The sequence below is a fragment of the Saimiri boliviensis genome, chromosome 7, assembly GCF_048565385.1.
Source record: "Saimiri boliviensis isolate mSaiBol1 chromosome 7, mSaiBol1.pri, whole genome shotgun sequence".
In the NCBI taxonomy this organism is placed as follows: domain Eukaryota; kingdom Metazoa; phylum Chordata; class Mammalia; order Primates; family Cebidae; genus Saimiri; species Saimiri boliviensis.
Genome location: NC_133455.1, coordinates 584,095 through 597,828, shown reverse-complemented (window position 1 = coordinate 597,828; position 13,734 = coordinate 584,095). Strand labels below are relative to the sequence as shown.

Here is a 13,734-nt window from a genome sequence, read left to right as displayed (position 1 = left end):
ACTAAAAAATCCAAAAAAAATTAGCTGGGCATGGTGGCGCGTGCCTGTAATCCCAGCTACTCAGGAGGCTGAGGCAGGAGAATTGCCTGAACCCAGGAGGCGGAGGTTGCGGTGAACCGAGATCGCGCCATTGCACTCTGGCCTGGGTAACAAGAGCAAAACTCCATCTCAAAAAAAAAAAAAAAAAAGAATTTCTTTGAACATCAGGGATAAGTGGAACCCAAGGGAGCTGAAGCCTCCAGGAGAGGGACTGAACTGAAGGACTCTGTCTGAGGAAGCCTGTGGGAACTCAGCTACGGAAACTCAGTTAGGAGGTGAACATGCACACGGAGGTTTCCTGGTCACAGTGGGCAGCCTCGCTAGACTGGCCAGGCACCATGAGAAGGGCCAGCCACACAGAAAGAACGGGCGGTGTGCGCCCAGGACAGGGCTCTGCTGAGATGTGTGGCCCCTGCACATCGGCCCTGGCCAGCAGACCACATAGACAAGAACACACGTTTCTCTGGAAACGTTCTCATCACAAGCTCACTGCTGGATGGTTTGAGATGAGGACAACCGTGGAGTTCCACAGGACACAGTCCCTGAGACCAAGCACAAAGCAACAGGCTGGAACACCCAGCACCACAGCGCAGAGACAGCCAGGCACCGCTTCCAGAAGCTTCCACAGCAGCTCACCTTGGCTGGACTCAGGGGCCCCGCGAAGGCTCTCAGGGTCAGCACAGGGTCTCGGGGGCTGCCTCCATAGCGGCCGACGTGAGAGGCCTCGGCCGTCTGGTCTGGGGACCACAGCTCCCCAATGACTGGAGAAGACGTGTCTTCTGCTCTCAGGAGCGGCACATAGTAGTGACCTACAGGAGGAGACGGGCACTGGCTGCGGGCCCCGCCCCACACCCCCCGGGTCGGGTCTGGGTGATCGGCACGGGGGTCACACAAGCCCCTGCCACGGCCTCTGCAGGTGGATGCAATGGAAACAGGAAGTCACACGAGGTCTGCAACAGGACAGGGCAGAGGCCGGCGTGTGCTCACTTCACCTGACCAGCCTCACCGTCCTCCACTGCTAGAGGAAAGAAGAAAAGAAAAGAAAAGGGAGCCCCAGGCAGTTAAAGGCCTGAGGAGTCAGACCTGAGGGGGTAAGGCTGGCACACAGCAGGAGCTTCACACGTTTTTAAAATAAGGTGTATTTCATTCTGGCCAAGTGTGGTGGCTCACACCTGTTAATTCCAACTCTTTGGGAGGCTGAGGTGGGTGAATCACTTGACGTCAGGAGTTCGAGACCAGCCTGGCCAGCACGGTGAAAGCCCATCTCTACTGAAAACAAAAATTAGCTGGGCGTGACGGTGTGTACCTGTAATCCCAGCTACGCAGGAGGCTGAGGTAGGACAATCACTTGAACCTGGGACGTGGTGGTTGCAGTGAGTCGAGATTGTGTCACTGCACTCTAGCCTGGGCAACAGAGTGAGACTCTGTCTCAAAAAAAAAAAAAACCAGTTGTATTTCATGCCATCTCTCCTTTTTTTCCCTCTTAGTTTCAGATATCTCTGTCACCCAGGCTGGAGCGCTGTGGGGCGACCATGGCTCGCTACAGCCTCAAACTCCCAGGCTCAAGCAATCCTCCCACCTCAGCCTCTTGAGCAGCTGGGACCACAGGCATGCGCCACCATACCCAGCTAACTTTACTTTTTTGTAGAGACAGGGTCTTGCTATGCTGCCCAGGCTGGTCTCCAGGATACAAGTGATCATCCCCCCTCTGCCTCCAGAAGTGCTGGGATCACAGGTGTGAGCTACTGTGCCCAGCCCCCTCTGCTTCTCGCCTCCCTGCTTCTGTCATGCTTTTCAGTTCGTATCACTGAATACACATCTCCCAACTGATCTGGAGTCACACAGCACTTGGATGTGAGGTATGGAATGCATGAGGAAAAGTAGCATCTTAAGGTCCCACGGACGGCGCAGCCCAGTCCCATGGGATAGTGTCCTGAGATTCCGTGGGATCGCATGGAGGTCACACGCCACCTCATCCTGCTTTCGGACCTAGCCCCAGGAGACCCACCGTCAAGAGGCTTCCTTTAAAGTCGTCACGCTGCTCAAGAACACCTGGGAATTTCTTATGTTAAATGCTTATCAGTTTTTATGCTTCTAATTTTTTTCTAATTATAAAAGTACTGTACAGCCATCAACAGTAGATTAGATACCATGGGATATTATGTAGCCATAAAAAAGAACAAGATCACGTCCTTGGCAGCAACGTGGACGGAGCTGGAGGCCATTATTCTAAAGGAACTGACACAGGAACAGAAAAACAAACAACACACGTTCTCACTTATGAGTAGGAACTAAATGCTGAGCACACATGGACACGAAGGAGGAGGAGCAGTCACCAGGGCCTGCCTGAGGGAGGAGGGAGGGGGAGCAGTCACCAGGGCCTGCCTGAGGGAGGAGGGAGGAGGAGGAGGAACAGTCACCAGGGCCTGCCTGTCTGAGGGAGGAGGGAGGGGGAGCAGTCACCAGGGCCTGCCTGCCTGAGGGAGGAGGGAGGAGGAGCAGTCACCAGGGCCTGCCTGCCTGAGGGAGGAGGAAGAGGAGCAGTCACCAGGGCCTGCCTGTCTGAGGGAGGAGGGAGGAGGAGCAGTCACCAGGGCCTGCCTGTCTGAGGGAGGAGGGAGGAGGAGCAGTCACCAGGGCCTGCCTGTCTGAGGGAGGAGGAGGAGGAGCAGTCACCAGGGCCTGCCTGTCTGAGGGAGGAGGAGGAGGAGCAGTCACCAGGGCCTGCCCGTCTGAGGGAGGAGGGAGGAGGAGCAGTCACCAGGGCCTGCCTGTCTGAGGGAGGAGGAGGAAGAGCAGTCACCAGGGCCTGCCTGTCTGAGGGAGGAGGAGGAGGAGCAGTCACCAGGGCCTGCCTGTCTGAGGGAGGAGGAGGAAGAGCAGTCACCAGGGCCTGCCTGTCTGAGGGAGGAGGAAGAGGAGCAGTCACCAGGGCCTGCCTGAGGGAGGAGGAGGAGGAGCAGTCACCAGGGCCTGCCTGTCTGAGGGAGGAGGAGGAGGAGCAGTCACCAGGGCCTGCCTGAGGGAGGAGGAGGAGGAGCAGTCACCAGGGCCTGCCTGTCTGAGGGAGGAGGAGGAGGAGCAGTCACCAGGGCCTGCCTGAGGGAGGAGGAGGAGGAGCAGTCACCAGGGCCTGCCTGTCTGAGGGAGGAGGAGGAGGAGCAGTCACCAGGGCCTGCCTGTCTGAGGGAGGAGGAGGAGGAGCAGTCACCAGGGCCTGCCTGTCTGAGGGAGGAGGAGGAGCAGTCACCAGGGCCTGCCCGTCTGAGGGAGGAGGAGGAGGATGGGGAGGATGGGAAAGCTGCGTGTTGGGCACTATGCTGTCACCTGAGAAACAGTGCCTACACCAAACCCCCATGCCATGCCGGTTACCCAATAAGGAACCTGTGCACCCCTGAACCTAAAAGGAAACTTTAAACAGAGAACTATAATTTCCGTTCAAGGGTACTAACTTTCCATACTGAAAATCAGGGCACTTCAAATACCGTATCTGACACTTCAACACCTTATACCTGGATGCATCGTATGTCCACTGGCTTTTTACAGGTAACTGGCAGGTTTTTTTCTTCTCTTAGTGGTACTTGAAAAGAAGACACACCATACACAGCAGACAGCAAGTACACAGTTCACTTCACCTATAATTTAACGACTCATAAAGAACTACTGTTTACTTTTTTGGCATATTGAAGTCCCTTTTAAAAATTTGTCTACAGGTCGGACTCATGGTCTCTGGACGGTTCTGTGGCTGGCTCTCTGGTCCTATTTATCCCCCCTCACCCTCACACAAGCATGGTTCCCTCTCTGAGGAACTGGAGGGACACAGAATGCAGCCAGCCCTGCAGCAGGCTCCGTGGCATGTGAAGCTACAATGTCACTGAGGCCACAGTATAACCACGGGCGCTGGCCCATGCCTAGGCTTTGCATGAGCCTCAGAAGGACCAGGAAGGAGGTGCAGGCGCTTTGGAGGGCCGTGTAGCTCAGCCCTCAGAAGCACGGATGTCACAGTGCTGCCTTCTCAGCAAACAGCTGCTGGGGCAGACCTAGAGGTGACAGTGTGCTACGGTCACAGACAGGCAAGGACTCCTCAGGCAACTGCTTCCTCAATACCGTCACAAAGCAGTGTTTAACACATCAACGCCGTAAAGCATTCCTGACAGTATGGTCTGCAAACACAGAGCAGACTCTCGGTTCTTTAGGGTATTGTGGCAACAGAGCCGTGTGTTCTGAGGGCTTCCAACAGTTCCAGCTGGGCCCATGGAGCAACGCCCCAATGGCCCTGAGGAGGAACTCTCACCGTTACCAGCAAGATTCAATTCCCTGCATGAAATGCAGGACTCATTTCCCGTGCACATCCACACAAGCTGAAGACGTATAATTAACAAATCGTACTTAGGATTGCAAGGGATCAGGGGACACACAGAGGCTCCTGATACCTTCGACCGGGTGGTAAACTTCTACACAAAGTCAGACAGTAAATAATCAGGCTCAAGGGGCCACGAGTCACTGTGTGCTGGCAAAGAGCCCACACAGTGTGCAAAATGGTGGTCACGGCTTCATGCCAATGTTTATAAAATTGGTGGTGGGCCAGTCATCTGCAGACCCTGCGTTAAACGAGACAGAATTTTGGACAGGAATGGAACCCAAGAGAGAGAAAAGCAGGCAGGAGAGTGACAGGACGTCTGTGCCTGCTGCAGAAGCACCAGACTTGGAGCTAAGACAGCAAAGAAGAGGCGCTTCCGGCCGGGCGCAGCGGCTCATGCCTGTAATCCCAGCACTTTGGGAGGCTGAGGCGGGCAGATCACGAGGTCAAAAGATGGAGGCCATCCTGGCCAACATGGTGAAACCCTCTCTCTACAAAAAATACAAAATTTAGCTGGGCATGGTGGCACATACCTGTGGTCCCAGCTACTCAGGAGGCTGAGGCAGAAAAATCACTTGAACCCAGGAGGCGGAGGTTGCAGTGAGCCGAGATTGCGCCATTGCACTCCAGCCAGGCAACAGAGCAAGACTCCATCTCAAAAAAAAAAAAAAAAAAAAAAAAGGGCCGGGTGCGGTGGCTCAAGCCTGTAATTCCAGCACTTTGGGAGGCCGAGGCGGGTGGATCACGAGGTCGAGAGATCGAGACCAACCTGGTCAACATGGTGAAACCCCGTCTCTACTAAAAATACAAAACATTAGCTGGGCATGGTGGCACGTGCCTGTAATCCCAGCTACTCAGGAGGCTGAGGCAGGAGAATTGCCTGAACCCAGGAGGCGGAGGTTGCGGTGAGCCGAGATCGCGCCATTGCACTCCAGCCTGGGTAACAAGAGCGAAACTCCGTCTCAAAAAAAAAAAAAAAGAAAAAAAAAAAAAAAAAAAAAGAGGCGTTCTAGACATGTCATCTTCCAAAATTCGTCGAAAACAGAGGAAGATGGCAGGGAAAAGCCTCCCTGAAACCAGCCATTTTCACATGCCTGGCACCTACAAACCACAACATGGTGGCCGACAGGAAGCTCCTGACCAGAGGAGGGCGGCCCAGAAAGCAAAGGACTCCTTCCCAGAGGCGAGCGGGTAGGGTGTGTGCGGTGCCAAGGCAGGAGCCGTCCTGGGAGTGCGCCGAGGAGGGACGGGAGGAGGGAGGAGGCGGTGTCAGAACAGAGAGACTGGCAGGGAGCAAGGCCACCCAACACACACAGACACACAGAAGCCAAGCCAGCCAGCCGACTGAGGAGCTACGTGCCCTGCCTCTCCCTGAGCTGCTCTTTGCCAACTGCAGCCTCCAGCTGAAGTCAGTCATCACAGTGAAGCTGCCACGAGAGAGCCCTAGACATCCAGGGGTGAGGCCGTGGGCCACAGTCAGCAACACACAACCTCAGAGAAAGTTCTCTTGCAAAAGCTCAAGGGACAGATACAAGACTTCAGAGAAGGGATAACAGGAAAAGAGGTGGAAAGTGAGCTGGGAGAGCTCAGAAGAAAGGGTGATCCGAGAAGAGGCTTCCGAGCAAAGCCGGCATACACCCGGGAGCTCGGGAAGAAAGCTGTGCTCCGTTCCCGCAACGCTCCAAGGCCCTTCCCAGCGTGGACCCCAAACTCCAGGCACTGACTCCCCATCTTACCCTTCAAATACTCTCTGATCCGCTCCTTCAGTTCCACAGACTTGTTTTTGCTTCTTTCACAAATTACCTATTGAAAAAAAAAGGGTGTCTAAATCTTATCTTATCATAACATTTCCTTATCAGTATAATGATTTTAGAAAGTGACTTAAAGTCAGTGAAGTGGAATAGTATCTTTTTTTTTTTTTTTTTTGAGACGGAGTTTCGCTCTTGTTACCCAGGCTGGAGTGCAATGGCGCGGTCTCGGCTCACCGCAACCTCCGCCTCCTGGGTTCAGGCAATTCTCCTGCCTCAGCCTCCTGAGTAGCTGGGATTACAGGCACGTGCCACCATGCCCAGCTAATGTTTTGTATTTTTAGTAGAGACGGGGTTTCACCATGTTGACCAGGATAGTCTCGATCTCTCGACCTCATGATCCACCCGCCTCGGCCTCCCAAAGTGCTGGGATTACAGGCTTGAGCCACCGCGCCCGGCCGGAATAGTATCTTAATCTAAAGATTCAATAAAGCTCACACTCAAAAAACGTGTGAAGAGTATGGCCCGTTTCTGAAGTCTCAGGGGACAGGTCAGAGACCACACTCTGGGATTCGGTGTCTTTACCTCTTCTTCGTGCTCCCTACACTTTCTAACGTCTGCAAGGAGAGGAAACTTAAAAGCACACCATCAAGAAAAGCAGAAGCCTGTGAGCACATCTGCACTTTCTCAGTCGTCTGAGTTTCACTTCCAGGAAGCCTGGCCATACATACACTTTCCGTTGTGAGGCTGAGTCAGGCTGGAGCTCCTAACACGGAACACAAAAGTTCTATTTTTGCAACTACAGATGACAGAAATCAGCTTCCTCGGCCCTTGGAGAATTGCAGCAGTAAGATTTTTTGCTAGCAACGATACAAAAACCAACAACCTTCAAATAAGAGGAAAGAAAGGAACCAGCCTCTGCAAGAAACTAAGACTATCGATGCAATCACAGTTTTGAGTCTGTGACTAAGTGTGAGCTTGGAAAGTCCAATGCTTTTATTTAAAATGCCGGGAGTTTTAAGTTGGTTACCAAATAACATTTTTATGTTGAAGAAGTGCAGATACACACATATATACACACAAAATTGAATTACATACATGCAAAATAATGGCAATTTCTCAGTTGTAGAATTTTCTGGTGAATTTTATTCTTTCTGGTCATGAGGTATTTTAAATTTTCTATAGCGAGTGAGTATTGCTGATGCCTATGTAGTAACAGGAATTACAGAGGGGCGTGGGAGAGAACACCACCACCAGAAGATCCTTACAGCTTTTCTTCCTAAAGGGCTGGAAGACCGTGAGCAGCTCACAGCTGTGATACAGAACAAATCAAACTCGTCCTTCAGTTCTGAGAGGGTCCTGATCCCTCTTGCACCTTCCGGGCGTAAAACACACATCCGCCCTCTGTAAGGTGCACTTTGCTCAGTTCATAATGCCTGACGGACAAGGCTTGTCTGGGTCAGATGAGCATAAGTGTGTGAGCAGCTTGGCACAGCGCCTAGTACACACTGAGCTGAATACAATTTAGCTGCTTTCAGCGGCATCATCCTCACCATCACCACCATCACCACTACCATCATCCTTGCCACCATCACCACAATCACTGCTATCTTCATCATCCTCACCATCATCCGCACCATCACCATCCTCAGCATCACAACCACCACCATCGCCATTATCCTCACCACCATCATCCCCATCAGAACCACCCTCACCATCACCATCACCACCATTATCACCATCACAATCACCATCAGCACCATCATCACCATCACAATCACTATCAGCACCACCATTACCACCTCTGTTCTCTCTGACTCTGGCCAACTGATGTGTTCAGAGAGGGAACTTGGTAAAAGACTGTGAGCTGTTCAGAGCAACTGACTGCCAGTTTTAGGAAAGTAAAATAAAATAAATTCACCAAACTGTGTGAGTTCCTCCCCTCCTGGTTCTACAGATGCATCTTCACAAAATGCATCTTACTCAACAGCAGGACTCTAACGCGTGCCGTGAGGCAAACACAACTCATACAGAGCTCCGTGTGGCTTCACTGTGCCTGTCTGTGACCACAGACTGTAAAGCTACATGTTTTCATCTCTTAACTCTAGAGAGTGACTGCATTTTAACAAGTACTTACATCTTCAGGTGTTTTATCATATTTATTCCTTGGGTTTTTTACAGTCAAATGATGTGACGAAAGCACATTGACTACGTCTGCATTTCCAAACTTACACGCAAAATGCAACGGTGTGTCATAGCCCTGAAAAAAGCAGAGGAAACACAATTATTTACACTTGTCTCATAAGTGGCTCTAAGGTGAAAATACTTACACATTTTTTTAAAAAAGACTCACAAACAAAATGGCCATAAAAGACACTGCTTTTATAATGAAAAAATACTTGGCATTCTAACACATTCCCACTTCATGCAAGGCTTGAGCTCAGCAGCGGACCTGGGTGTCCAGGCCCTGGAGGAGCTTACACTCTCCACCAACAGTGAACAGGAGCTTTAATCTTTCAGGGCCCAGTACAATATCACATAACACATGCCCAAAAAGTAAAATAAACCCCATGGTGAAAAAAAGGCTTCCGGGGGTAGGAGGGGTCAAGAGAAGGAAAAGCCTGTCTTTAGCACCCTTTAAAAGAGGGCGTCCCCTGGCCGGGTGCGGTGGCTCAAGCCTGTAATCCCAGCACTTTGGGAGGCCGAGGCGGGTGGATCACGAGGTCAAGAGATCGAGACCATCCTGGTCAACGTGGTGAAACCCCGTCTCTACTAAAAAAAATACAAAAAATTGGCTGGGCATGGTGGCGCGTGCCTGTAATCCCGGCTACTCAGGAGGCTGAGGAGGAGAATTGTCTGAACCCAGGAGCCGGAGGTTGCGGTGAGCCGAGATCGCGCCATTGCACTCCAGCCTGGGTAACAAGAGCGAAACTCCGTCTCAAAAAAAAAAAAAAAAAAAAAAAAGAGGGCGTCCCCCTTCACAGCACTGCCTCTGCGTGGGCCTGGCCCGGCTGGCTGGCACTCATCAGTGACTCCAACCTGCCTGTTTGCTGCACTTGGGATGAAACAACGCCACAGGTCAGGTGGAGGGTGGGGCATGAGCATCAGCCAGGATTGCTGTCACCTTTTCTCAGGAGCTACGAAGATCCTTCCTGTTTGTAAGCAGTCACACCCCAGCAGCCTGTATCCTACACCAGGGCCCCGAGTGTCAGGGTGTCAGGTGGTGAGGTCTGCAGGGACAGCTCTGTGCCTTAGGGGCTCTTGGTAGGATGCTGAGGGCTTGCCTGCCGTGTGCATGGCTCTGCCACTCCCAGGGCGGGAAGAGCTGCTCAGCTCAAGGTTTTCTGCTCAGGAGAGTGTGTGTCCTCTGACAACCGTGTCCCCAGACAGTTTAGACACCCTTGGAGATGGCACTCCACACACAACAAAGACACAGGGGCCAGGGAACCCCAGCACCTGGTATCCTTTGTCCAGGGTTAAAATCAGCCTGTGGAGGCCGGGCGCGGTGGCTCAAGCCTGTAATCCCAGCACTTTGGGAGGCCGAGGCGGGTGGATCACGAGGTCAAGAGATCGAGACCATCCTGGTCAACATGGTGAAACCCCGTCTCTACTAAACATGCAAAAAATTAGCTGGGCATGGTGGTGCGTGCCTGTAATCCCAGCTACTCAGGAGGCTGAGGCAGGAGAATTGCCTGAACCCAGGAGGCGGAGGTTGCGGTGAGCCGAGATCGCGCCATTGCACGCCAGCCTGGGTAACAAGGGTGAAACTCCGTCTCAAAAAAAGCAGCCTGTGGGATTTGGTGAGAAGGCAGGTTGCAGGGGTGTAACTGATGTATCTTTTCCTTAAAGTTATTCTAACGAGTCACTTGTCGATAAAGCATTCTTTTAAGAAAAGAACTTTAAAAAGCTAAAACATAAAAGCGCGAGTGGAGGGTGGGCACGCACCATCTTGTCGGGGGTGTTGAGGTAGAGATCGACGACGTAGCGGATGCGCTTTTGCAGCATGGCCTCGTCGTCATCGGGGTACATCAGCCGCATGAAGTCGGGGTTCTCCAGGACATCCAGGGTCAGCTGGCAGATGGAAGCCTGGTCCTCCTTGGCGGCCACATGCATCACGTTGTACCTGCACCCCTCCTGAAAGGGAACCGTGCGCTCTGAGCTTCCTCCCTGTCTCACGCGGATGCACCCCGTGCAAAGTGCCACGGGCACGAAGGAGCCAGTGACGCTGCACACCCACCTGCACGATGGTTGGGTTGTCCCCTGAGCCAATCAGGTACCGGGGGTTGCTCCAGATGAGATCAGAAAAGGTGTCCTCCTCTCCCTTCTCCACAGCTTTCCGAAGCTTGGCGGTGAGGTCCTGTGTGCGGGGATTTTTGTAGCTGTTGGCTCGCTCTTTGTTGACTGTTTCCGATTCAGACAAGCACAAACCATCTGTCAGTAAGAGACAGAATTTAAGGATGATTAGTTTCACCAAAAGTCACTCATCATCCACACACCCTGTAATAAGGAATAAAGAGCTTTCAGGGCTAGCTCATGCCTGTAAACCCAGCACTTTGGGAGGTTGAGGCGGGCGGATCACGAGGTCAAGAGTTCAAGACCAGCCTGGCCAACATGCTGAAACTCCATCTCTACTAAAAATACAAAAATTAGCAGGGCGTGGTGTCAAGTGCCTTAATTCCAGCTACTGGGGAGGCTGAGGCAGGAGAACTATCTGAACTCGGGAGGCAGAGGCTGCAGTAAGCTGAGATGGTGCCACTGTACTCCAGTATGGTGACAGAGCAAGACTCTGTCTCCAAAAAATAAAATAAAAGAGGGGAGGCACAGGTGAGAAATGATGAGATGGGCTCGTGGCCACTGACCCAAGCCCGCAGAGGCAGTCAGCGCACCCCTGTGAGCAGAGCAAGCTGGGAGAGCACCCAGACCCGGCTGCAATCTTGCTGGGAAAGGCTGTGTGAATGAGGCAAAGTTTGGTGAACTTTTTTTCTTCAGAGACAGGGTCTGGCTCTGTCTCCAAGGCTGGAGTGTGGTGGCACGATCATAGCTCACTGCAGCCTCGACCCTCCTGGGATCAACTGATCTTCCCACCTCAGCCTCCCAAGTAGCTGGGACTACAGCTGTGTGCCACCACGCCTGGTTATATATGTGTATGTGTATGCATGTATTTTTAGAGATGGGGTCTCACTATGTTGCCCAGACTGGTCTCAAACTCCTGGCTTCAAGAGATCCTTCTGCCTCAGTTCCCAAAAGTGTTAGAATTACAGGAATGAGTCACCACACCCGGCCAGTGAACTCCGAAAGCTCGGTCAGCAGGTAGAGAAGGAATCACGGCAGCTGCGGTGAAGGGAGCATCACCAGCAATCACACAAGACCTCCAATGCGCGCAGCGTTTCTGCAAAGGTCGAGTGCTCCGTAAGTGATTTCTGGTTTTTTTTGAGATGGAGTCTTGCTCTGTCACCCAGGCTGGAGTGCAATGGCACAATCTCAGCTCACCGGAACCTCTGCCTCCCAGGTTCAAGCAATTCTCCTGCCTCAGCTTCCTGAGTACCTGGGATTACAGATGCACACCACCATGCCTAGCTAATTTTTTTTTTTTTTTTTTTGAGACGGAGTTTCGCTCTTGTTACCCAGGCTGGAGTGCAATGGCACGATCTCGGCTCACCGCAACCTCCGCCTCCTGGGCTCAGGCAATTCTCCTGCCTCAGCCTCCTGAGTAGCTGGGATTACAGGCACGTACCACCATGCCCAGCTAATTTTTTGCACTTTTTTTTTAGTAGAGACGGGGTTTCACCATGTTGACCAGGATGGTCTCGATCTCTCGACCTCGTGATCCACCCACCTCAGCCTCCCAAAGTGCTGGGATTACAGGCTTGAGCCACTGCGCCCGGCGCTTTTTTTTTTTTTTGAGACAGAGTTTTCTCTTTCACCCAAGCTGGAAGTGCAGTGGCGCTATCTTGGCTCACTGCACTTCTGCCTTCTGGTTTCAACCGATTCTCTTGCCTCAGCCTCCCAAGTAGCTGGGATTACAAGTGCCCGCTACCACACCCGGCTAATTTTTGTATTTTTAGTAGAGATGGGATTTCACCATGTTAGCCAGGCTGGTCTCGAACTCCTGACCTCGTGATCTGCGTGCCTTGGCCTCCCAAAGTGCTGAGACTACAGGTGTGTGAGCCACCAGGCCTGGCCTGATTTATGTCTGAAAGTGATTTCCTTCTGAGGAAGCTTCCCCACCTGAAGCTATACCTCTTTCCAGGACTGGGGCATCTGCATAATCACGCTCATCTGTAGGAGCGTCCAGCCGAAGTCTGACCCATACCCACCTCCCAGCTCAGAACGAGGGTTTTGTTTGAAGACGTTCAGCTGGGGAGCTGAGGCCAGACAAAAGGGAAAGCCAGTGATCTGTAACACGCTAACTGTGAAGAGCGCCTACAAACAAAACCCTCATTCTCAGCTGGGAGGTGGCTCTGGGTCAGACTTCTGGCTGGACGGTCCTACAGGTGAGCCTGATTGTGCAATGTCCCAGTCCTAGACGTAGGTATAGCTTCAGTGGGGAAGTAGACTGATCTCAGTATCAAAAAAGACCCCAGGCCAGGCACAGGGGCTCAGGCCTGTCATCTCAGCACACTGGGAGGCTGAGACAGGAGGATTGCTTGATGCCAGGAATTCAACCAGCCTGGGTAACATGGCAAAACCCTGTCTCCATAAAGCATTTTTAAATTCCATGGCCGGGCATGGCGGCTCACGCCTGTAATCCCAGCACTTTGGAAGGCTGAGGTGGGTGGATCACAAGATCAGGAGTTCAAGAACAGCCTAACACAGCGAAACCCCATCTCTACTAAAAATACAAAAAATTAGCTGAACATGGTGGCGTGCACCTGTAGCCCCAACTACTGAAGAGGCTGAGGCACCTGGGAGGTAGAGGTTGCAGGCAGCAGTGAGCTGAAATCGTGCCACTGCACTCCACCCTGGGCAACAGAGAGAGACTCCAACTTTAAAAAAAAAAAAAAAAAAAAAAAGAAAAGGATTTCCAGCTCTCTGGAATTCCCTTCCACACTCTTCATGGAAATCAAAAAAAGAAAAAAAAATTTTTAATTCCAGCCTGATCAACAAGGTGAAACCCCTGTGTCTACTAAAAATATAAAAATTGGCTGGGCATAGTGGTGGGCACCTGTAATCCCAGCTACTCAGGAAGCTGAGGCAGGAGAATCACTTGAACCCGGGAGGCAGAGGCTGCAGTGAGTGAAGATCGTGCCACTGCACTCCAGCCTGGGCAACAGAGTGAGACTCCATCCGAAAAAAAAAAAAAATTAGCTGGGTGTGGTGGTGCACACCTATTCCTTAGTTAACTGGGAGGCTGAAGCACGGGGACTGCTTAACCCCAGGAGCTCAAGGCTGCAGTGGGCGCACAAGAGTGCACTCCAGGCTGGCAAAAGAACAAGACCCTGTCTCTTTACAAAAAGACAGAAGAACAGAGAATCCAACAGGCCGGAGAGAGAGACACAGGCAGATGGAAGGGGCCACAGCGCTCTTTTCAGCACTTCTCCACAGTCGAGATGCTAAACACTGGCACATCAGCATCAGAGCGAGAGT

General features: G+C 52.1%; 1 protein-coding gene across 2 annotated transcripts in view; it reads right to left on the bottom strand.

Moving 5' to 3' along the window:
- ANKLE2 (ankyrin repeat and LEM domain containing 2) overlaps window positions 1–13,734 on the bottom strand; it is a 32,883-nt gene that overhangs the window by 8,697 nt on the left and 10,452 nt on the right. For both annotated transcript variants that reach the window (XM_039471587.2, XM_039471588.2), the window contains exons 4-8: window positions 10,385–10,578; window positions 10,093–10,281; window positions 8,285–8,407; window positions 6,136–6,202; window positions 676–848 (exon numbers count right to left, since the gene is read on the bottom strand). In XM_039471587.2, the coding sequence (XP_039327521.1) occupies window positions 676–848; window positions 6,136–6,202; window positions 8,285–8,407; window positions 10,093–10,281; window positions 10,385–10,578 (746 nt within the window). The remainder of the gene's footprint in view (window positions 1–675; window positions 849–6,135; window positions 6,203–8,284; window positions 8,408–10,092; window positions 10,282–10,384; window positions 10,579–13,734) is intronic.